Source organism: Misgurnus anguillicaudatus, chromosome 5 (genome assembly GCF_027580225.2).
Source record: "Misgurnus anguillicaudatus chromosome 5, ASM2758022v2, whole genome shotgun sequence".
Lineage (NCBI taxonomy): Eukaryota > Metazoa > Chordata > Actinopteri > Cypriniformes > Cobitidae > Misgurnus > Misgurnus anguillicaudatus.
In genome coordinates, this window is record NC_073341.2 from 8,662,462 (window position 1) to 8,686,639 (window position 24,178).

At 41.5% G+C, this 24,178-nt stretch overlaps 1 protein-coding gene across 1 annotated transcript; it reads right to left on the bottom strand.

The window, feature by feature from the left end:
- Window positions 1–3: 3 nt before the first annotated feature.
- LOC129414740 (taste receptor type 1 member 1-like) lies at window positions 4–14,880 on the bottom strand. Its single transcript, XM_055168852.2, has 6 exons — window positions 14,699–14,880; window positions 7,205–7,502; window positions 4,343–5,086; window positions 3,957–4,169; window positions 3,739–3,859; window positions 4–1,140 (listed from the first exon to the last, which is right to left on the bottom strand). The coding sequence occupies exons 1-6, from the start codon at window positions 14,878–14,880 to the stop codon at window positions 206–208; spliced, it is 2,493 nt and encodes an 830-aa protein (XP_055024827.2). The 3' UTR covers window positions 4–205.
- Window positions 14,881–24,178: the final 9,298 nt, after the last annotated feature.

Below are 24,178 nucleotides of genomic sequence, written 5' to 3' on the forward strand. Positions count from 1 at the left end.
TGATGATGTCTACCAAACTCTTAAGGGTTAACATGGATAGAAACTAATTTTAGAAACTGATGCTACTGTTAAATGTCTGAATTTACCCAACAAAAAGTATTTATAAATGTCTAGTAATTGATTTATTTGTCAGATAAGTACAGTTGTGTAACTATCATGCAATTAAAAGTAGTTGAAATGTCCTGTGCAGCATCATTGTTGTGGTTTAACTTCTACTAATAGTTTGTGTGTAATTCTGAATAGATGTTTGAAAGTATGCAGCAGTGTTTTTCTTTGGTTGAAATAACATGATGTAAGATTTTGGTATAAAGTAACTGATGAGAATTCCATATACACTCAATACCTGGGTGAGTGCATTCAAAAGCTGGATGTTTTTGCCTTTGATAAAACCAAATGCTGTAAAGTACACAATCCAGATCACACAGAAAAAAAGTATGCTGAAAGTTATTGATTTGGCTTCATTGTAATTTTTTGGCAGATCTCTTCCCATGTAAGAAAAGAAGATACACAGGAAACCCAGAAACCAACTTATGAACACAACAATGATAATAGGTATAGGGTGCCCCCTTTCACAGGTAAGCAAAATCTGGTCCTTAATAGAAACTGAGTCCCTGGAGGGTTTAATAGGTAAGACCGTCATCCATATAAAACAAATAATTAAATAAAAGACAGAGAAAGAAGCAACAAAGATCCACTGGCCATTATACTTCACCCATAACCTGTGAAAATTAGGAAACCCGGCAGCAACTTTAAATACGCAAACTATCTGAAAGGACCGGACAGCCAAACATGCGAGACAAACAGTATAGAAAAACATATAAAGGAGATTTCTCAAGCGACAACTTACAGGTGTTGGTTCATCAAAGAAAAAGATCATGCCAAGACAAGATAAAATCAAACACACTAACATTAGGAAACACATGCTGCCACCAGCAGATCTCACCACTGGTGTGCTGTAATTATAGGCGAAAATGAATATCATGACAATGAGGATATTAATCAAGCATGCGGTAGAAGTTATGACTGCAATTGAAGGGATTTCTGTGATCTGTAGATAGACAACATCACGCGCCTTACAGGTTGTGCTGCCCTCATCCGACCATTCACTCTCTGCACATGGAAAACAGGTATAGGGGTTCCCTAGAATAGCAAAAAAACAATACTCATGTTTAGTAATACAGCCAAAATCTAATTCTAGTGATCACCAAAGTAAAACAGTTCCTGCATCAATAAGATTTAAGAGAATACAGCTGAGAATTTACTGAGTAGTCCTTGTGTCTGTTTATTTTGTATTTGGTTTCCCGGTGCACCGCAAGAAACTGTAATAGCTCCACAATGATCCTGTGTTGAAGACTGCAGACTATACAAGAAAAAAATTTATTCAACAGAATTTGAGAGACTGTTCTCCAAAAAAAAGGTTTCTCTGATAGTGGCCTTCAGCTCTTCTGCATTGTTGGGTCTGGCATATCGCATCTTCCTCTTCACAATACTCCATAGATTTTTAAGTCAGGCGAATTTGCTGGCCAATTTAGAACCGGGATACCATGGACCTTAAACCAGGTACTGGTAGCTTTGCCACTATGTGCAGGTGCCATGTCCTGTTGGAAAATGAAATCTGCATGTCCATAAAGGTGGTCAGCAGCAGGAAGCATGAAGTGCTCTAAAACTTCCTGGTATACGGCTGTGTTGACCTTGGACCTCAGAAAACACAGTGGACCAACACTAGCAGATGACACGGCTCCCCAAACCATTACTGACTGTGGAAACTTTACACTGGACTTCATTGTGCATTGTGGATTGTGTTCCTCTCCTCTCTTCCTCCAGACTCTGGGACCCTGATTTCCAAAGGAAATGCAAAATTTACTTTCATTAGAGAACATAACTTTGGACCACTCAGCAGCAGTCCAGTCCTTTTTGTCTTTAACCCAGGCAAGACGCTTCTGACGCTGTCTGTTGTTCAAGAGTGGCTTGACACAAGGAACAACTTTATGGAAATGCAGATTTCATTTTCCAACAGGACTTGGCACCTGCACACAGTACCAAAGCTACCTGGTTTAAGGACCATGGTATCCCTGTTCTTAATTGGCCAGCAAACTAGCCTGACCTAAAAATCTATGGGGTATTGTAAAGAGGAAGATGCGATATGCCAGACAACTTGCCCTGCGTTCCAGTTTGTTTTTTTAAAACCTTCCCTCGCTTACTTCCCTCAGTCTCGTTCACTCAGAGGTACGTCATTGCTTACATTTTACGAGTGCCCACTTCTGCTAGAACACTTGAAGTGGGTTCAAATGGATCGCCCTAAGCCCTTGATCACATGAAAAGTGGAGACCCTGATACAATAATTTGAACTGTGCAAAGCATGAGCTGCTGAAGTGACGTCACAATCGTCCACTTTACGAAGTGGAACACACTTCGAAATGGCGACAGGGATTACCTCGAGGGGAAGTGTTTAGGGAAGTTCGCGAGTGCGTGTCTAAAACTGGAGTGGAACGCAGCCCTGGGCTCTAATAACACCTGAGCAGTGCCTGATGGACTCCATACCACGCTGCATTACTGCAGTAATTCAGGCAAAAGGAGCCCCAGCTAAGTATTGAGTGGTGTATATGCTCATACTTTTAATGTTCATACGTTTTAGATAATATTAAGATAATATTAGTTTGCCTCAATTTAAACCCCTCATTTCTCCCGCTCACGTTTAATCAGGACCGAAGTGGTGAAAAGTGGACAAAACAGATGAATTTAATGATGGTGGCCAATGTTTAATATTAATTCTTATATGACTCTTATGACTCTTGTTTATTTGCCTTTTAACTCTTTCGCCGCCAGCGTTTTTTAAAAAGTTGCCAGCCAGCGCCATCGTTTTTCATGATTTTCACAAAAGTTTAATGCCTTCCAGAAAATTTTCTTCTTTAAATATATAAACATACAATATACCAAATGAAATGCACCACCTGGTGGATAATAGCGGTATTGCGGAAAGCCGGAAATACAGGAAAGTGTTTTCTCTTGATTGACGAGATATCTCGTCAATGGCGGCGAAAGAGATAATAATCTCTGTCTGCTAAAAGTTGGTGAGAAAGTTCTCTGTCTACCACTCCATGCTATGCTGTTATCAAGTACTCAGAACATTGATCATGTTTTTAAGGCTATGCAGCTGCATGCTTTAGGCTTTTGTCTGTTAGAATGAAGTAGCCCTTTTGTCCGTAACTTTTATTTTGGTTCTCTTGGTGCACCTGAGAAACTGTGATTATTGCACATCCATCCCTTTGTAGAAGACTGCTCAGAATATACAGAAAAAAAATTATCTAAACATGTTTTCAGACCTGAGCCTTTGTTTTTCGGAACCTGGTGTGTTTTTTTTCCTCTTGGTTTGGTTCGTTTAGGCATATGTGAACATCCTGACAGATAACTTAGAGCGGATCACTGAAAATAAACAGAGGCACTCTGACCAATTAAAGGCGTTTTCTCACATGTGACTTAAAAAAGTTTAGTTCGTTTGGATATATTGCCTTGTAAACGTAAACCGAACCAAGATTGCAACATTGTAGTATTTTAACCCCCTTGGTTTCAAAACAAAGCAATTAATCTACAGGTCGGAAAACACCTTAACACACACATACAGGCAAAATAGTGACTCCAATTTACTTATTTTCTTTTCGTGTAAACAGGAGTAGCAAATGGGGAAACATGCACACTTCACTCAGCCAGGACTGAAACCAGGAACCTTAAGGTACTTACGAGAATAATTCACATAGCTGTTTTGTGGGCATTTTTTACACAGAAAGCAGCAATCATAATATCCTGTATGTTCCTTTGAATAACCCTCCTTACACTCAACAGAGCAGTTTGAGAAAGGAACCTTTATTGAATAAAAAAAATGTTATCAAAGTGGATCTAGACAGATATATAATAAAGGACAGATCCTGTAAAGCATATAAAGATCAGAGGTTACTTACAAAAGTATTGTTATGCCAGGGCATGAGAGAGTTATTGATGGTAAAATGTAATTCTGGAAATGTATCATAAGTGCCCACTATCTCAATCTGTGGAGGATTTGTTTCAGTTTTCCAGAGTACAACTGCATAATGAATGGTTGGATCACCATTAACATCATATTTCACCTGAAGACCATGGAGTGGGAAGTCCAACTTCTTTATTTCTCCTAGAAGCTGTTGTAAAATGCAGTTATTGTTACATTTTTATATATGATTTGCCTAAAATTAAAGCATTACAGCCCTAATTATATATTTGTTTCTTATGTTTTGTTTTGCAATTCTTATTTGGTTAAGAACAAAAATTTTTGCTTAGAGGAACTTGTGCAGATTTAAACAAATTCACTTACCATGTATGGCTTAACTGTTGTATTTATGCTGCATTGGTTCATGTTGCAGTGCAGAACTTTATGTAATGCATGAGCTATGGTGTATATGGCAGCGTAGATGGCAAAAGAAAGTGTGGGATCTTCATTTATAATTTCCTCTGGGCTTACCAATGAGCAGTTGTTACAATCTTGATTACATGTCATAGTCGGGATTTTACACTCAGCGTTGTCTGTAATATAAGCACTTCTTGCTTTGGCTTTATAAATGAACTCATCAAATCCAGGCAATGACAATAATCTCTCAGTAATGCCAATAACTGTACCAATTTTCTCAATTCCCGGCTCTTTTAGAAGCTGCTGATTCATAGACCATGTTTCGCTTGCAATCCAAACTTTACCTCTGATGTTGTTTGCTATGGCAGCTCTCACGGTGTTTTCGGCATATATTGGCAAAGCAAAAACCACGATGACATTGATGTTGAGTTTATTAATCTTTTTAAGAGTTAGATTGTAGTTTGCACTTTGGCCAAGAGTCTCCTGATAGGCCAAACAAATGCCAGTATTGCTAGTGTACTTGTAAAACAGTCTTAGACCATCTTCACTGTAATTGTCTGGGCCTCCAAGAAAAGCAACCCAGTTCCATCCAAACCACTGTATGATGTGAATAATCATCTGTATCAAGTCTTTGTTGCTAGGGATTGTTCTTATAAAAGAGGGATACTGAAGTTTATCACTTAATGTATAGCTGGTAGCTCCATAATTAACCTTTGAATGAAAAGAAAACAATTTAAGAAACAATTTGCATATATACGATGTAACCACTCAGAGTTTGGTTACTGTTTTTCTGGTGGAATACAAAGAGTACAAGTCATTGGGTTTAGTCTACTCACAACAGGACTATGGTCAACTAAGGTTTCTCTGCTCAATTTCGTCTAACAACAAAAATGTCTCGGTTACGTATGTAAGCCTTGTTTCCTGAGGGAAGGAAACAGAGATGTCACATCGTGACCAACGAATTGGGAACTTGCTTAGAGAGACCAATCTACTTAAAAAAACTACTAAAACACCAATGAACTTGGCATGCAGCTATTTGCATCTGCAGGCGCCGCCCCACTGCATGATTATTTAACAAGAAGCAGGTGTGATACCAAATCAGCTATTTGGATTCGGATTTTGGTAAGCCGAGCATCAGTTCCCGGCCAGTATCAGCAATAGAACAACAAACTGTGGCAACGGGACGTGACGTCTCCATTCCCTTCCTTCAGGGAACAAAGGTTACATGCATAACCGAGATGTTCCCTTTTAGTTGGTCACTAATATGTCAAGGCCTGACCGACGAGTTGGGAATCCCTTCCAAAGCGACACTGAAGCTGACCCTTCAAGTGCCTGCGTAAACCTTCCGACTCCACTGGAAAAATGGAACCTGTGATTACTGCAGTAGCTGGTCACTACTTGTTCCTTACTCACGATAGTGAACTAGGCAAACTGGGATGCGACCCTGTCCAGGCGGAGTTAGGAATGCTGCAGAACCCACCCCCTAAGGAGGTTAACTGGGTGGTACATAGATATGGAGCAACCGACAGGTTGACACATATGAAGATCAAGTTATAACACATAGTAGGGAGTGACGCAGAGCTGGCTCTACTGGGGGGAATGTGGGTTAGTAGGATTAATCCCACAGAAAATGCTCAATTCTAGTAGAGTGTGCTCTCGATTTAAAGGGGCAAGGGGGTATCCTGCATTTCATAAGCAAGGGCGATGGTGTCCACTATCCAGTGGGACATCCTCTGCTTGGTGACAACTTTCCCTCTCTGCTGACCACCGTAACAAACAAAGAGCTGGTCTGAGGTCCTGAAGCTGTGTGTTCTGTCAACATACAACCACAATGCGCGTACGGGACATAACAAAACCATGGCTGGGTCTGCCTCCTTCGGCGGCAGTGCTTGCAGGCTCACCACTTGATCTCTGAAAGTAGTGGTGGGAAACCTTGGGCACGTAGCCTGGACTAGTGCTTAACATTACACTAGAGATAGCAAGTCCAAACTGAAGGCACGAATTGTCGATCGAAAATGCATGGAGGTCCCCTACCCTCTTAACGGAGGCCAGTGCAACGAGAGTCAAAGTCTTCCTAGTGAGAAGCTTGACACTTGTAGACTGCAAAGGCTCGAAAGGAGGGGCCTGCAGGGCTTTAAGCACCATGGACAGGTCCCAGGGAGGAAAAGAGGAGGGCCGCGAGGGGTTTAGCTGTTGTGCACCCCTAATAACCAGGTTGTGCTGACCCACTGAACTGCCGTTTATTGGGGCATGGTGAGCGGATATCGAAGCAACATCTACTTTAATGGTGGAGGGTGACAGCCTATAAATACAAAAATGCAGTCTGCACACTGAAAAATACTGCTCCATACAAAAGTTTATTTAATTAATTAAAAGGCAACGTTTCGACCCTCAGGTCTTCATCAGGCAAGGTGACAGCCTACCATCCAACCGATGCTGAAGGTACGAAAGCACTACGCTGATCTGGCATTCTCTGGGCTCTTCTCATTGAGAAACGCACCAGATGACGAACAGGTTCCATTTTAGCGTGTTAAACTATAGAATGGCTGTCTTAAAAAAGACACAAGTTCTACACTTTCTCGAAGTAGATTGGTCTCTCTAAGTGAATTCCCAATTCGTCAGTCACGACATGATGTCATAGTGACTGTCTGAAAGGGAACCATACTGCATTTGTGGGATACTTTGGTAAACTCTACCTTTATAGTTCTTTGTATAATGATATTTAAATGTGTTTCTGGATCAAAATGATGCGATTTAGTAAGTTCTGAAGTAGGTGTGTTTGTTTGTTATTTTAGTATAAAACTCGTATGAAATAGACACATAATTTACCAGTGGTATAAGGTCCATTGTGACTAATGGAGCAATAGTAATCGTTCTCGTGCTTCCATATGGTCCTGTTAAAGCAATGACTTTAGACTGATGACTGTTGAGTTTTTCCCGAGGTTTTATTGAGCCGTTCTTTGAGATAAAACTGAAGACTGAAGGCAAATTCTTAGTGTCAGAACAATGATCAAAAACTTCATAACCCAGAGAGACATCGGGCAGCAGTCTGGTTGAGTTATTAATCTCCTCAATAGCAAACCTCATGACTTGGAACATCTGATAGCCAGATGTTGAGAAAGTGTACCTAGGAAACAGTGGAAAAATTATTAAAATAATAGTTCTTTTAAATGTGAATTTAAATAAAATACTTAGGAAAAACTTGTAACTATTATGTAAACTATTATATTATGTTGTGTACACAAGCTCACAGACACTATATGATTGGGACACTTGATTTTGCAATAATGCGAATAATAAAGCACATTGTAAAATTTCACCACAGTTTATTATAATTAGGCAAACCATAAACATAATAGTGCAGAAACAATATTTTTTAATTTTTTTAACAATAAGATTTTATTTTTTAAACTTAAAACACTTTTATTTTGTTTCATGTAGTAAAGAATGAAAAATCCAGTCAAAGACAATACAAACAGTGCTCTAGGATAGCATTAAGATTAAATAAAAATATATTTAATATATTATGGAATTATTTAACTTTTACCTTAACCAAAGCAATAGCAACAAATAACACATTTAATATTAATAAAATAAACAAATAATAGACTCATAAGACCAAAGACTGCTTGTTAGAATTTGAATACACCTTCTGGTGCTACTTGGACACATCATCAGTAAAGAACCCGGGGTCATAGGGTGTTTCGGGTCTTTAATCTTCATACACCCTCACCCGGGCGACCCAGCTGGGGGTGATCAGTCCAAGTCCAAGTGGCATGTTGCTCCACGGATCCCCCCTAGGGATCCACAGCCACCGAGAAGTCCTCTCTGCGGCCTCTAAGATGTTTATGGTGGCTTTTTTCAATTGCAGTCCTTTCACTTCAAGGAGTTTGAGGGTTTGCAGCAGTGAGTGGCCAGTGAAGCCTCGGCACCCAACCTCAACTGGCTCGCAGAGGGCTTTCCAGCCGTTGTTCAGGCACTCTGAGCTGAGCTCTGTGTACTTAGCCTTCTTGCGCTCGTGGGCCTCTTCAATACAGTCTTCCCAGGGGACAGTTAGTTCCAGGATAACCACTTGCTTGGTAGACTCAGATGTTAGCACCATGTCTGGGCAGAGAGAAGTGGCTGTGATGTTGCTTGGGAGCTTAAGCTGTCTTCCAAGGTCGACTTGAAGCTGCCAATCACAAGCAGTGGAGAGGAGCCCCTCCATAGAGCTAGGCCAGTGGTGTTGTTTCTTCTGCCCAGCTCTAATATAGGTGATTGTTTGTTTGGGGGCTGCCTTACTGAGCTGGATTGCTGTGCAGATGGAGTCCGCCAAAGACTTTAGCACCTGGTCATAGCGCCAGCAGTACCGCCCCTCCCCTAGCGCTTTTGAGCAGCTTCTCAAAATGTGGTCCAGTGTGCCCCTCTTCTGGCACAGCTTGCACTCAGGAGTGTCGGCCAGACCCCAGATGTGCAGGTTAGCTGGGCTTGGGAGGACGTCATAGACGGATTGGACAAGAAACTTGATCTGAAATAGCTCTGCTTTCCAGAGCTCTGCCCAGGTGATTCCGCGTGAATCCACATGTTCCCAACCTGGTCCACGCTCCTTGTTTGGACATGCCGGCCACCTTAGTGTAGCGTTCTTCCTCCACCCCTGCTCGTATCTCATCCTGAATCAGTCTGTGCATCTCTTTTCCACGAGCCAGATCGTAACGTGGCTTGGGAAAACAACCAAGACCTGCTCGTCCCGTTGCCAGGGAGCCCACCATTGTTTTGTACTTTAGTCACGCCTCAGCTTTAGTGACTGCTTCTTGCACCTGCCACTTCCTCCTGGTCTTCACAAGGATTCCTGCTGCTGCGACATTTGTGTCTCTGGAGTCCCTGTACATCAAAACCTCTCTGAAGCGGTTGACTTTGAGCTCCTCTGTTAGTCCACTCAAAGGAAGATGCGCTTGGTGGAATGGCCGTACAGGGCAATGCTGCTCAAGGACCGAGGGAGCCCCAGCCATTTTTTTTGAGTAACTGGCTAATAGACTTCTCTAGATCCTCAACTGTTGATGTTGGTACCTCATAGACTAACAAAGGCCAGAGTATTCTTGGCAAGACTCCGTGCTGGTAGATCCGGGTTTTAAATTTTCCAGGGAGGCCAGATATGTCAATCACTGTGAGCCAGGTGGTCGCGCTTGGTTTGTTTTATGGCAGCTGAGTCCTTCAGGGAGCTATCAAAGTTCTTCCCTAGGCTCTTGACCATTTTTTTCAGTCACCAATGGAATCATGGTCTTTCCCAGGGCAAAGCGGAAATGGTCAGACACTTTACCATTCTTTAAGACCAGAGACCTGGACTTAGTAGGCTTGAAGCTCATCCTTGCCCAGGAGAGGAGCCACCTGCACCCTGGAACAGATGTTGTCATCGCTGTTAAGTCGTCCATAAAGGCTCTTATGGGGGGCTGACAGGTCCCAGATCTTGACTTGGGCCCTCTGCATTCCACCTCAGCCGACTTGACAATCAAGTTCATAGCCAGTGAGAAGAGAGATATGGAGATTGTGCAGCCAGTGATTATCCCCTTTTCAAGTTGATGCCAAGAGGATGTTACTTGACCTGAAGAGAATCTTAACAGGAACATGGTGTCTTACCTGTGCAATTTCAACAAGCTTGTGTGGAATAGACCCGTAGGCATTGGCCAGGTCAAGCCAGAGAGTTGCCAGATCTCCTCTGCTCTCCTTAGCCTCCCGGATCAGCTATGTCACCAACCCTGTATGCTCCAGACATCCAGGTACTCCTTAGACTCCTCCCTTTTGGACTGAAGTGTCAATAAAGGTGTTCTTCAGGAGGAAGTCTGTCAAACGTTTGGACACTATTTTAAAAAAGATCTTCCTTTCAACACTGAGCAGCAAGATAATACGAAACTGATTAATGTTGCAAGAACCCTCATCCTTCGGGATACAGACTCCCTCAGCGTACATTGTGCAGCAACTTTCCCTCTCTGCCAGATCACCTTCAGGATCTTCCAGAGAAGTCTGAGGAGCTTTGGGCACTGCTTGTAGACCATATAGGGACCCCGTTGGGACAGGGAGCGGAGCTAGATCTTGACGTTCTAACAGCTTCTTCCACCTCTTTCAGTGTGGGTTCAGCGCTGTCAAATTGTATCCCTGGTTCAGGTGGCGCCACCAAATCCCTGCAAGGTCCGAGGGCGTGGTCCCTCGAGGTGTCAATAAAGGTGGTGTGGAGATAGTTGTCAATATCCTCTACCGGGCAAGCGAGGTGGCCACTTCACTTCTGGCCCAGTAGTTTCTTGATAAAGCTGAAGGGATTCCCAATGAAAGCATTTCGTTTCCGAGCCCTTTCCTTGCCCTTCCTTCGTTGCCATTCCGCTCTCATCAGTGAAATGAGTCTCTTCCTTATGATGTTTGTGAGTTCTGACAAGGCAGTCCTTTCTTCTTCCTTGGGGATCTTGAACTGACATCTCAGGGATTTTAGTTCTTGTCTCAGCTGACTGATCTTGGCTTCTCGCTGATTGAGCATCGCTGGATTACTATCTCCTCTTCTTTCTTCCACACCAAACTTCTCTGCTCCCATGTTCATTATGATGGTACACATGGTTTGGAGCTTCTAGTCGACACTACCCTTTGAGATGGATTCCAGGCACTTGTCTACATCCTCGTCCAGCTTGCGCCACTCCTTATTGTTTGCGGCAGGCCACTTCACCCTGCAGTGTTACGATTTCCTGCCTGGTGGGGGTTTAGTTTGGCTTGGAGGTTCCAGGTACTGTGGGGAGATTCCGGACACGGCTCCTCCTCTGTCTCACCAGGTTCAGCAGCCGGCATGACAGTAATTACTCCCCCAGCTCCTGTACCTGACCGTACCTTCACTTGATCCCTCCTGAGGCAGGCCATCTTTGCCTGGTGGATCTTCAGGCCCTTCAGGTTTTTGCAGACCTTGCCGCAAATACAGACTGCGCACATATACCGTTATCCATTTTCTTGGTTCGTTACCGGTAATTCCATCCGATTGGGATACTCATTCTCCCCCCTCTAGGGTATCCATGGAGGTATATTACTGTGGGATATTTCGTGGCTTTTTATGGGTGCTCCCTCACAGGAGCTGCAGGTCAGGGAACTAGCCCTCCCTACCCCGGTTGCCATTTTTCTGAGCTGTCTGCCACTCTATTCGTGGGTGTCATCCACACATTCCTGGAGGTCACTGGCTATGCCAGGTGGGTTAGAATTTGAATACACCTTCTGGTGCTAATTGGACATGTCATCTGTGAACATCGTTATATACCCCAAACAAATATCTTATGTTTGACTTTCAGACACAGATACCAGAGCCAGCACAAATTTCATGAGTGCCTGCCTGAGATGAGACTGGCCATATGGAAAAAAATACATTTTAAATATATGCTAAATATATTTTGTAGAAAGTAATGCTCAAATGAATATATTTTTGAATTTGGAAATATATTTCCATTTTAACCTTCATATGGACGGTTTCAGCAGTAACAACATAAACAAGCGGCTGTCGCGATCCGCACGTAACTTCCGGTAAACTCCGCTAAGAATAAATAACAACAAAGTTCTTTAAGCGTAGTTTATTTATATAACAAGCACAAAAATCAACACATAGATTACATAGGAAACAAAAACATTTGTTATTTTCGACGAGGCATTTGTTCAAGAGTTTAGCAACTAGTCAGACCATTAAAAAAAGGAAACCGGAAGTAAGGTTCGGATCCAGACGTGTATCACGTGCGTCCGATAAAACCGTCTATATCAACATATATTTCAAAATGTATTTCAAGAGAAAGCAAATACATTTCTAATTTTACATCCCATATGGCAAAAAGTATTCTTTGACCAAATATATTTTAAATATATGCTAAATACAAGCTTATTTTATAAAGTATATTTTTGAAGTTAAAAATATTTAATTTTAATCTTTTCAAAACTGTTATGTTTACAGGTTCATAACATAAACAAAGTAGATCTAGTAGGCTAGACTTATTTTTTAATTCTTTAAAATGTATTTATTTTTATAAAATATTTCAAAATATACAAAAATAAAAATGTCCAAAAAATAAATTGTTGAAAATATATTTTTGTAAACATATTCCAAAATATATTTCAGCAAATATATTTTTTGGCCATTTTTTGTATAATTTGAAAAAAAATAAAAAAAATTTTTTTTCCCCCATATGGATGTGCTCAGGCTGATCACTTAAACCTCAGATCTCTGCAAACATCTAAACAAATTTAAAAATTGTCAATATCTTTACTAACTGACCACAGATTTAATGCTTAAACATCAATATTCTTACCTAAACTAATCTTAAAATTAAAGTTTTTGACACAGAAACAGTAATATTAAAAAAAGTGTTACGGTTGGAGAGCTTCAGACAAGGTCATGTGAATTCCGGTAAGGAAACAGGAAGCATCAATTGTAATGTTTAAATTTACTCAATATTTTGTGGGTAAAAATGTTTCACCAAAAAAAAAGGAAATAATAGTTAAAGTTGCGTGTTAAGAACTTAAAGTTAAAGTTCCGGCTGCCGTGGAGGTCAACACAACACTGATCTACTGACCGTCCTTCAACATGATGCCCAGCCGATGCCTAACCACCGACGGAACCCGTTAAATCTCCTTATCCGTTTACATACTGTTTACACCCCATATAAATGTATATACAAATGTCAGTAAATATGTATTTATCTATATATCCCCCAAGGGTTTTTTTCTCCTAGGACTTTTTGTTCCTCCCTGATGTTTTTCTCCTAGCCGACATTGGCTTAACTTAGCACCCTTGTATACCAGACATTATTAATACGCTCGCTTGTAAAGTTTATTCATAACCGCTGTATTTTGCTACTTATATTGTCTGTCGATTTTTCTGTGTTTCCACTGCTTCTTTTAATGTAAAGCTGCTTTGAAACAATTACCGATTGTAAAAAGCACTATATAAATAAAATTGAATTGAATTGAAGTTACTTATTTTTGAAAAAGTTGATATTAAATATAAAGAATATTGTATAATAGTTTGCATTCTCAAATATCTTGATGGAAATTTACAAAAAATATTAAAGATATCTTAAACAAATAAACTGTTAGATACTTATTTCCTTTGGTGTATAAACTTAAATAATAGATGTACATTTTGCACAAAAACATATTTTCAAATTTTAGGCATTTATTTTGGTTTACCCAAACCAAACAAACACATAAGTAAGATTTAGAGATTTTATTAAGCTAAACATTTTTTTGTGATATTTACAATGCAACTTATTAATTTTTTAGAGTGTATGCCAATTCAATTTACAAATCTGCATATACATAGTCTTGGTATGAAAGCATCCAGGGCTGGGTTTCCCGATAACAATTGAACTTCGTTCATTTACGTGCGTTTCCCAAAGATGCACGTGAAACGATCGCTCGCAGCTGGGTTTTAAGTGCTACTTACAAGTCGCTATCCGTTTGTCAAGTGCTGAAATGTCACCAATAGAATGACTCAAATTTGTAGCAGAAGATTGTATAGGCTAATGATCTTTAGTCAATGTGCAATAATATTTTTTTATCATATTTTTCATTATTGTTCAATGACTTTTTAAATGTTTTAAAATTGTTCATAATGAAATATTCTTTTCCGTATTTAGTTTGGACTCGTCCCACTGCAAAATTCCTTCTGCATTTTATATTATAGTTTAGATTATTATTATTATTTGTTGTTTTTTATTATCTATGTTTATTTATTATTATGGATTATTGCATTGTACTGTAAATATTTATTTGGTTTCTTTAATCAGATGCCAACCCTTCAAACATTTTTTTACTGTAGCCTAGATTAATTATAGCAGCAATTGGTAGGAACCATTTATCAATTTGCTAGTACCAACTTTTACCAAAATTGTACCAAATACGTTTTCCTTCTTTATTAATTTATGTTTAGTCATTTAAATTTTATTTCTCATTTGAATTTTAAATATATTTTATTAAAGTAATTTAAACAAATAAACAAAGAATAACCCAATAAATAAATATACAGTTAAAACATTACATTATTGTCATTGGAGGAGTGCAATTTGCTGGTTGTCCTGCAGGTGACCTTGTAACTCTGTTGTCTTTCGATGCACTTATGAATGAACGATTACTCAAGAGCACTCGTAGATCTACAATGATTTTCAAGTGCTACTTAAGTTACGAAGCTTTTGGGAAACGGCCCGTTATTTTAAGATGATTCGTACGATCGTTTTTACGATCAACTTAGCCTTACGATGCTTTTGGGAAACCCGGCCCAGATGATGACAGGTTTATTAAACCCACTTCAAAAAAAGGAACAGCAAGTTTCCAGCTTACCTTTTACAGTCAGTGACCACCGGGTTGAACAAGAATGTCTCCTGTTCAACTTCATGTACTGGAAAAAGGCCACCCAATAAATAATCTCCATCTAAACTGAACTCAGACGATGAGCAAATGACTTTGAAAAAGATACAATTAATAAAACCCACAAGAAAAGTGTAAATGCGAATCAGAAGCATGGTTTAAGGTGCACTGATGCTCTTGAAAAAGGGATGTGTGGTGCTTCATATAACAAAATTTAATTTGCTTATAACAATTTAATTTGCTTAAACCATAATAATGCACAAATGTCAATTTTCATATCTACATTCAAAAAGCATCAATCAGTTATTAAGTAGAGCATTACACCACACCGCAAACAAAAGATAATGCAAAATAATCCCTTTAAAAACACTGCCTCAGTGGGATTTTTTCCAATTTATTATCTTACTTATGCAATACTTAATTATAAATGGGCCCAGTTTTTGAGTGCAGGATAGCCTGCATTAGGTGGGGCAAGTTTGAATAATGCTCCGACATCACATTGTGTAAAATAAAATGTTTTTTATTAAAGAACTACACAGATGCAGATGTCATCAGTTAATGTACACTACACACCTTGTTCTTTGATGTTGGCTTTGATACATGGCTGCAGGATCGGAAAAAAAGAAAAATTGACTTAATGACAGAGCGGAGCTGAAGACCGCTGACGTTTTACATATGACATTTAAATAGGACTTAAAAGCGACCACGAATTTGTGTACCAACTGTGGAATAAATTCGATTTTTTTAGGTGGACTGGACAGAAATTTAAAAAGGACCTAGTGATGCCACTGATAATAATTATAAATTGATTAAAGAAAAAGTAAACCTAAATGCGTCCAGAATTGTTGGTAAGGAATGCTAAAGCCCAGACATTAAGTTGATAAATAGGCTACAGTACAATGACATAGGGCGAATGTTATCCCCTTAAAAATGGCATTAAAAAGCATTCTCTTTCCCACGCTGGCAGGATAAACATTCGTTAAATTATTCATCATAACATTTTAAAGCCACGATGTTCAGAACATCACACAAAGAATTAACAAAAAAGCATTTTTGATAACTAAACCTAAAAATAACAAGTGTGATCCTGCCTGGGAAGGCCCGGCTAAGTTCAGCGATTTAATTTTGAGATTTAGCGCCTCAAAGTATTTATGATAAAAAATGACAAATTAAACGCTAATTTATAACAAGAACAATATTGAAAATAATGATTTTATAGACACATACGCTTTATTACTTTACACAGAAATACCTGCTTGCTTACTCTCACTTTGATCATCTCTATTTACTTTAGGTACAAAACACCTGATTATTCCTATATCATTTGTTTCAGAAATCTCTTTTCTATCATTTGAAAGAGAACACTGACCATAATATTAAATAAAAGACAATCGTGTCAAATAGGTTCGGTGCAGATATTTGTTGTGCCATCGCTGAAATTTAAAGAAACAGCTTATCTTTTTTGTAGCTCAACTTTTGACAAGATAACCACCCTGTTTCAAATACATTTTAAAATGTATACCTGTTGAAAAAAATCAATTGTTGATGTTTAGTTTGATGACACGCAGAGCAAATAGCGATTTTGGCTAAATTGCATGTGCCAGCACCATGGCCAGCATGCTACAGGGCAACATTGATACAAGGAAAAGCAATCTAAAATGTACAGACTTAAACTACATCAGAATTTACCTTTATAACAAATAAAACTAAAATAAGGTCAGAAGTAAAAAGATGCAGAGCGCTTAGCAATGAGCATTCACATGTTTAAATAGATACAACATTTATTACTGTAAATAATTCATTCAAAAAATCTACTACATCCTAACCGGTTTGTCAACATTATCTTTACTAAAATAAAAATATCTGAGGGACCCCGCAAGTATAATTTTGACTTCTTATAGGGAGTCCCCCTAGCCCCCCTCAATTTGAGCACCAAGTAAACCTTCTGTTAAGAACCACTTGGCATGTGTAGGCAGAATGAAACATTAACAGTTTCTTATAGATGCTCTTATAACTCCTCCTCAGCCCTCATTTTGTTGTTGGATTCGCGACTGAAGTCCTTTGTAGTGATCACTCATAGCAGCCCCGTCATATCCTTGGCCATACATGTTTTCCCATTTGAGGTCATTCTTACTGAGAACTCTCACGACCAATTCCTCAAGCTGTTCTCCTGCTGTGGAATCCACATGGCACAATCCAATGAAGCTCTCTTTTATTTTCATCTGATACACAAATCATATGGCAAATGATGCTTGCTCTGTATGGGAGATGTGAGTAAAATTGAAGAAAATACTGCATCTTGGATTTCGCTGCATATAACTTTTCTGTTTTAAATATTTTATTTATAAGTTTTCTATTAAGATGGAAAAGGGAAAAAATACATGTGCAACAAATAAAAACATGGTGACCATCCCAGAATACACTCCCCACCCCACCCCAGACAAAAAAACCTTACAGTTTAGCAGTATCAAAACACTATTATAAAAGCAACAAAACTGTGCATGTCACAGCATGCATGTACAGCCTGGGATACATATATAGGCATACTAGTTAGTGGGATAATACAAACCAAGTAAATAAACAAAGAATAAATAAGTAAGCATAAATGAAAACAGGAAAATACTACCTTATGCCTATCCCGGGTTGTCTGGTTTACAAAGATGTAGTTGGCGTGAAAGGTTATGAAGCAGGAAAATATATACTCAGAAAAAAAACCAAGCATTTAAGTATCCCCTTCCTCTGTAATTTTTAAGTCATTGAAATACAATAAGAAAGGTGACCATGTTGCAAAGAATTTACTTTTGGAGCCTCTTACAGTGAATTAAATTTTTTCAAGCTGAATGTTATACATCACTTCCCTAATCCATCTATTATGTGTTGGGGGTCTTGCCAACAATGTGGTAAAGGCGATGACTTTATACATTCCTTCACCAAGTACCATATTTTCAGGTCTGGTACCGAAAACAGCTAAGAGGGGGTCAGGTTCAATAGGAATATCTGATATATCACTGAAAGATTTAAAGATATACTTCCAAAATCCCTCCAATCTAGGACATGACCAGAACATATGAGCTGTTGTAGCTGGTGAGTGTAGGCATCTGTTACACGCAGGACTGACAGTAGGATAAATCCTAGCTAATTTTGAATTAGTAAAATGCAGCCTATGCAGTATTTTAAATTGAATGAGGGCGTGTCTGGCACAGGGCAAGGACGAGTGTACTTGGTCTAAAATGCCTGCCCATTCCATATCAGTAAAGTCTCTATCCAGGTCAAGCTGCTATAAATTTTTAACATTTTTCTGCACCAGCAACCAAAGTCCTTATTTTTAAAGTCGCAATGAAATTGAAATGAAAAACTGTAATTTGTTTAGAAATATTGTGTTATTATTTACAAATGACTTATATGTGAGCTTCATTATTATTTAAAAATTCATGTGCCTTCATAATCTTTAATCAAAAATGCAAATCTCCTCCCCTCCTCGAAACGATCTCTCTGTACTTCCGGTCATATGGTATGGCAGGTGGGTGGGGCTATTGCGTCTCTCTCGCCTCTCCATAAACCTGAAGATTTCCGCAATTGGCAGTATGGTGGCTAGGTGCATTTTTGGATGTGGTAATCCTCAAGTTCTCTTCACTTTACCCAAACAACTCAGTCTGCGTGCCCACTGGCTCGAATTCCTGCACTTCGAAGAAGGAGGAATAACTGGTTATCCGCGTCTGTGTGCAAGGCATTTTACCAAAGAATGTTTCAAGAATTTGACACGATATGAAACTGGTGAAGTCCATCTCCTTCATTTGACAGACACGGCTGTCCCATCGGTGTACACTGTTGGGACGTCAACGAATGAGAAGGTTAGTAAATAAGTTGCAGGGCTGCACGATAAATAAATCCCATGTCGTTATTACTATCTGATCAGTAAAGGCACTTCCGTGATTAGAGTAAATTGCCATCACCTGCTTTTAGGTAATCGCATGTGATTTGTCGTGCAGGCATGCTTAGGGCTACCTAGAATTAATTGTGTAATGTTAACGTTTTAACACGCTTTGCATGTTTCATTTGTACGATGATAGCCAACAACACGAGATGTTGGAATCCAGTTTCCCGCTAAAACTGTAAAGAGCGTTGGCATTCAAGCAGCATTCTCTAATCCAAAGCCAAGATGACGGAGTAAAGGCAAAGTTATATTCTACTTGTGTATTTTTGATTTTATGAGTAAAGTTATCTACGTGTATTTAATTGATTTTTTTTCTTTGTGTTGACATTTCAGCGGTCCAGGTAAAACCTTTGTGCCCCTCTGTGTCATGCTCTACTGACGATCTTGGTGCCAACTTTGATCCTCTCTTTGTAACGTCTACACCGTTCAAAAGGGCACGGATGGAAACTAGCGCATATGAGATCAACGAAACCTCGCTGGGTACAATACATGACTCAAGAACGTTGGATTCCTCATACTATCCTGACATCACTTAAGAAGAGGACAGTCAAAAGTGAGTGTCTGTGCGAGCGAGCGAGTGTGTGTGCGTGTGTGTTTGTGCACGTGTGTGAGTAAGCGTGCACTTGTGTGAGTGAGCGTGCGCGTATGTGTTTGCGTGTGCGTGTATGTATGTATGTGTGCGCGTGTGAGTGAGTACGTGCATGTGTGTGCGTGTGAGTGAACGTGCGTGTGTGTGACTGTGTGCGCACGCGTGTGGGAGTGAGTGTGTGCGTGTGGAGACGAGACAGGGGACGTTGCATCCAGCAGCGGAGACAAGACAGGAGGAAGCCGAGACCAGGGGCGCTGCAGCGGGCTGGGAAGCCGAGACGAGGGGCGCTGCAGCAGGCTGTGGCAGAGGCTGGGCCGACGGCTGAAGCTGCGCTGGTTGCCCGGTGAGAGATGAAGGACCAGGCTGTGACATTAGCCCCCTCCTCTACTTCTTCTTTCTCCTCGGGCGTGGCGCAGAAGCCGTGGCAGGAGAGGTGAGCACGGTGGTAGGAGCGGCAAACTCTGACGAGGACCCCTCAGATGGTGACTCCCAGGAAACCCTCCTCTCACGTTTTCCACGGAGGGAAACAGATGGAGTGGAGCTTTCTGGGGTAGCAGAGGAGGGTCTCGGATCGCTTAGGGCCACAACCCCCATGGCCCTACCCTCCATGATGAGAAAAAGCGGAACAGGATGAGGAGCTCTGGTTGCGGCCACCATCTGGTGATTAGGAGCACGAACAAACATGGCGGTCCCCCTACAGGAGGGTGTTCTACGGGTCGCCAACCTGGAGCCTCGAAAACAGGCAAAGGCACCTGCTGGGTCCATGTGTCTGCTGGGTTCAGTTGGCCTGATCATTCTGTCACGATACGATTTGACAGAACCCAAGTGCAGACACGGATGTACAAAAATAGGGAATTTGAGACAAAAAACAACAAAATAAACAACCCACGAGGGGGCAAAATAACATACACAGGGAAAAGACTAAACTAACAAAGTATTCACACGGATATAACGAGGCATGGAACAAGGTATGGTACAACACATGAAACAACAATGAACAGGCACAGAGTAACAAACACAAGGACCTTAAATAGGAGAGAACTAATGAAGACAACAGGTGACATGGATTAAACAATGAGGGTGACAAGGGAGCGAGGTAAAAGTGACAAGACATCGGAAACACGTGGTCTAGTAAAACCAATACTAAGACCACGTGATCCCACACAAAACATGGGCCTGTCATGATCCTGCCATAAGACTGGATTAACCAAAGGATAAGATGGCAGAACCATGACAATAACACAAAATTATAGTTTTGTTTCGAAGTAGGGATGTCAAATTATGCATTTTCCCATATTCGATGATCATTTAAATTAACGATCAATCAATCGAATAATCATTAGCAGTAATAGTGCAATAAGCCATTACAGCAGTGGCATATAGCCAATGACATAAAAGTGTGCATAAAAACGCCAGCTTCCTCACGCGAATTAAAAGATTTTATTTTGTCTAAATAATATGCTCGTGGGATTGTAGTTGGTGTTTTGATAAAAATCATCAATTTAATCTCGTAACGAAATATAATGACTAATAGACACAGTAAACTCCGCCTCATAACGGGCACTCCGCACAGTCGCATGCATCCATGACAAAATAAAAGTTTCATTATCATCAAGTGTTATTTTTCTAGTTGTTCACCTCGGTTTCTGAGTCGTCGATACACCGCTTGTTGTAATTATATCCAAGAAGCACACAAAGGGCACTTTTCCCGTCGTCACCTCAGCTTTAGACCTGCGGCGTACTTTCAGCGAAGATGCTTATGTTATGAAGACTTCAACCTTCCATTAGAAAACCCGCAACAGTGTTTAGCGTGTAGCGCAGTCATGATGATGATCAATGATATATGTTGCGGGAGTTCAGAGTGTAACGACAGTCAGTTACAGTTTACATTTAACAGTTTCTTGCCAGAATTTAAGTTTTTCATTTTAATCTGTTTATTAAAAACGGCTTCTGGATGCCTTCCCTGTCTAAAGCAGCATTAGCAGCGCTGCTATGCTAATCTTGCAGGCTTCCCTGAAGAGGGTCTATGCTTTCAGTATCCTAACTGTGTTTAGATTTTCGGCATCGGACCCTCTCAGATCCTCTGCGGATGAAATTTTGTTACGTTAGCAGCCAGCCTCGTCTCGAATGAGGACAAAAAGCCCAAGTGTGTGTTTGGCATCGAGACTCATTGTGATCATGGCTAGTTTAACTTCTTCGCGCTTGGTTTGTTTTTTCACCAGCTGTGTATGTGCTTTGCGCAGGCGCCGGACACACGTGCTTGCTTTTTCGACAATCGTTAAGTTTTAACGATTTAATTCTTATCGACAATTAATCGAAGATCGATTAATTGTTAACATCCCTATTTTGAAGTCATGGTTTGCAATGTTTTTTGTAAAAATTATACAAAGATTATTTCCCCTAAAATAATTACATTTTGAAGCTAAAACATTGGCTTGTCCTTCTGTTTTAATGTTTCAATGTATTAGAGCATTCGCATTGAGACTACGAGAGCAGTTCACACGACTACAGGGAGGTCAAGATCATGGTCTGGGGGACGGAGAGACCTTGCTGAGGGACCAATTTTTACTGGGGTTGAGAGAAGGCCCGGTATGGCAGAGTTTAAGGATACAGTTTTGGAGAGATCCCGGACTCACCTTTGAAGATCTGAGGAAGGAGGCAGTGGCGCTGGAAAGCGATGAGGTGGAGGAGAAGGACCCTCCGGTGTGTGCAGCTGTAAGTGGAGCGGCGGCGATGGCACCAGAAGCAATAGACTGGAAACAGGCCTTGAAATTAGAGCTCTTGCAAGATGTCCGAGACCAAATGTCCGAATTGTCGAAAACGTTGCTGGGGAGTTACGCCTGGGGCATTCGAGAGAGGAAGTAAGACCTGGCCCCCAAAATTGGGTGTACTCGGAGGGAGGTCGAGATCCAGTCAGACGTCCCAACCGGCCCAGCCGACCCCGATTCGAATGGGATGAGCAGGGGAGGCCAATATGTAACCGCTGTGGAGAGCCGGGCCATTATAGTCGTCAGTGTGGGCCCCGAAGAGCTTCAGAGGGGGGTTTTTAGGTCGACCGGCCACAGTGGGTCGTGTGGTCGGGACCCCCTTAGAAGGCCCGTCTGAAGGAATTGACTCTAAGAGTAGGATGATCGGGCATAGCCCCATGGGTTTAGGTCCAAGTATGTGGTGTCAAGATTCGGTGTCTCATCGATACAGGCTCACAGTTGACTCTCTTCTGCGAGAGCTTGTCTCATGAATTGTTCGGTAAGCAAGGTGTACGTGGAGCAGAGGCCCCCTGGCTCACCCTAAAAGGGACAAATGGCCTGGAGATCCCTTATATTGGCTATCGACTGGCGGATTTGGAGATTTATGCGGTGGTAGTAGCCCAGAAGGGAGTGATTATTGTCCAAGACCACTGTTTAGGCACACAAAGGGCTCTCCTAGGCATGAACGTCCTCTCCGAGTGTTGGGAGGAATTATGGCGGGTAAGGGTCCCCCAACCTTATGGCCCCGAAGGTTGGGTGCTGGTAGAGCCCCACGCAGATAGTCAGAACGTAGAGGTGGCCCGGGGGCTGGCCGCAGTCCATCGAGGGAGAGTCCCTGTCAGGGTGAGGAATGAGAGTCCCTACCCAGTTCAGCTACACCGCCATCAGCAGCTGGCTCGAGTAACGGCAGTTGGCTCCCACCAGGTGAGAGAAGGACAGGATGTCAGCTTGCGACGAGTTTGTCCCACTGTGGTGGAGGTTGCTCTGACCCAGTCAGATGTACCCCCAAAGAAAGTGTGGGAGGGCATGCCCGGCCATCTCAGGAGCGCCGCCTTGAAGGACGAGGGGCTGCATGAAGCCCAAACACAGAGGCTCGAAGAACTTCTGACCCGCTGGCAGCACGTGTTTGCAACACATGAGGAAGATTATGGATGCACGGATGTGTTGAAGCACCAGATTCCGACTGGCGAGGCTGGGCCCAGCCGAGAAAGGTACCGTCCCATTCCACCGACACTATACTCAGAAGTACGTACCTTGCTGCAAGGCAAGTTGGAGCGTGGGGTTGTACGGGAGAGCAGCAGTCCCTGGGCTGCGCCCATCGTGTTGGTCCAGAAAAAGAACGGGGCCTGGAGGTTCTGTGTAGACTACCGCAAGCTGAATCAGGTGAACGGAATCAGCGAAAACAAGCGACAGGTGTACATGCTGAGGTGGCGAGCGCTGACTGGACGATTCGAGGGAAGTAGGAAGTATAAATAGAGCATGTGGAATACGAGATGTTGTTCATTGTTGTTCTCATTTCTGGTGGATGTTAGAGCAGATGTTGTGGCAAAGCGGTGGGTTGACGTGGCGAAGCAACGGACACGGACTCAAAGTGGAGATCTGTGGAGTAGAAAGAACAGAAGGACCGAGTCATTGAAACAGGTTTGAGTTGAGGACGAAGCATATTGAAGAAGTGTATTCTTACCTGTGTGTGTACATGTGCATTCAAGGCTACAGCAAGATACGATTCTGAACGGAGGTTTCCTGGAATTAAGCGGCTTGGGTAACCGCTAGAAGAGGACGAACGAACACAGAGGAAGAGAGATACAGGGTGCCAGACCGTGAGTACAAGTAGATGTGTACATTCATTAAAGCATTGAAGTAACGTACAGTAAACTACTCTGTGTGGAGTGTGTTGCCGTGTAATGGCCCCACTGTGTAGTACGAAGCCGGTGGGCGAGCGAGAGGAGTGTAAGACACGCTGACCACTGTGTGTCCAAGCGATGAAGAGATTGTGAGTACAGTATTGACGTGCTGTGGAAGAAATCATAGGGAAATTAAAGGAAGTGGAGAAATTGTGGAAACGTGAACTAACTGTTGTGTGCAAAACCTGTGTCGGAGAGGGGCCCTAGCCGTCTGTCCCACCAACTTAGGTGTCGCCTTGACCCTGTGGGAGGAAAAGGGCTCAGAGTCCAGCCGGCCGC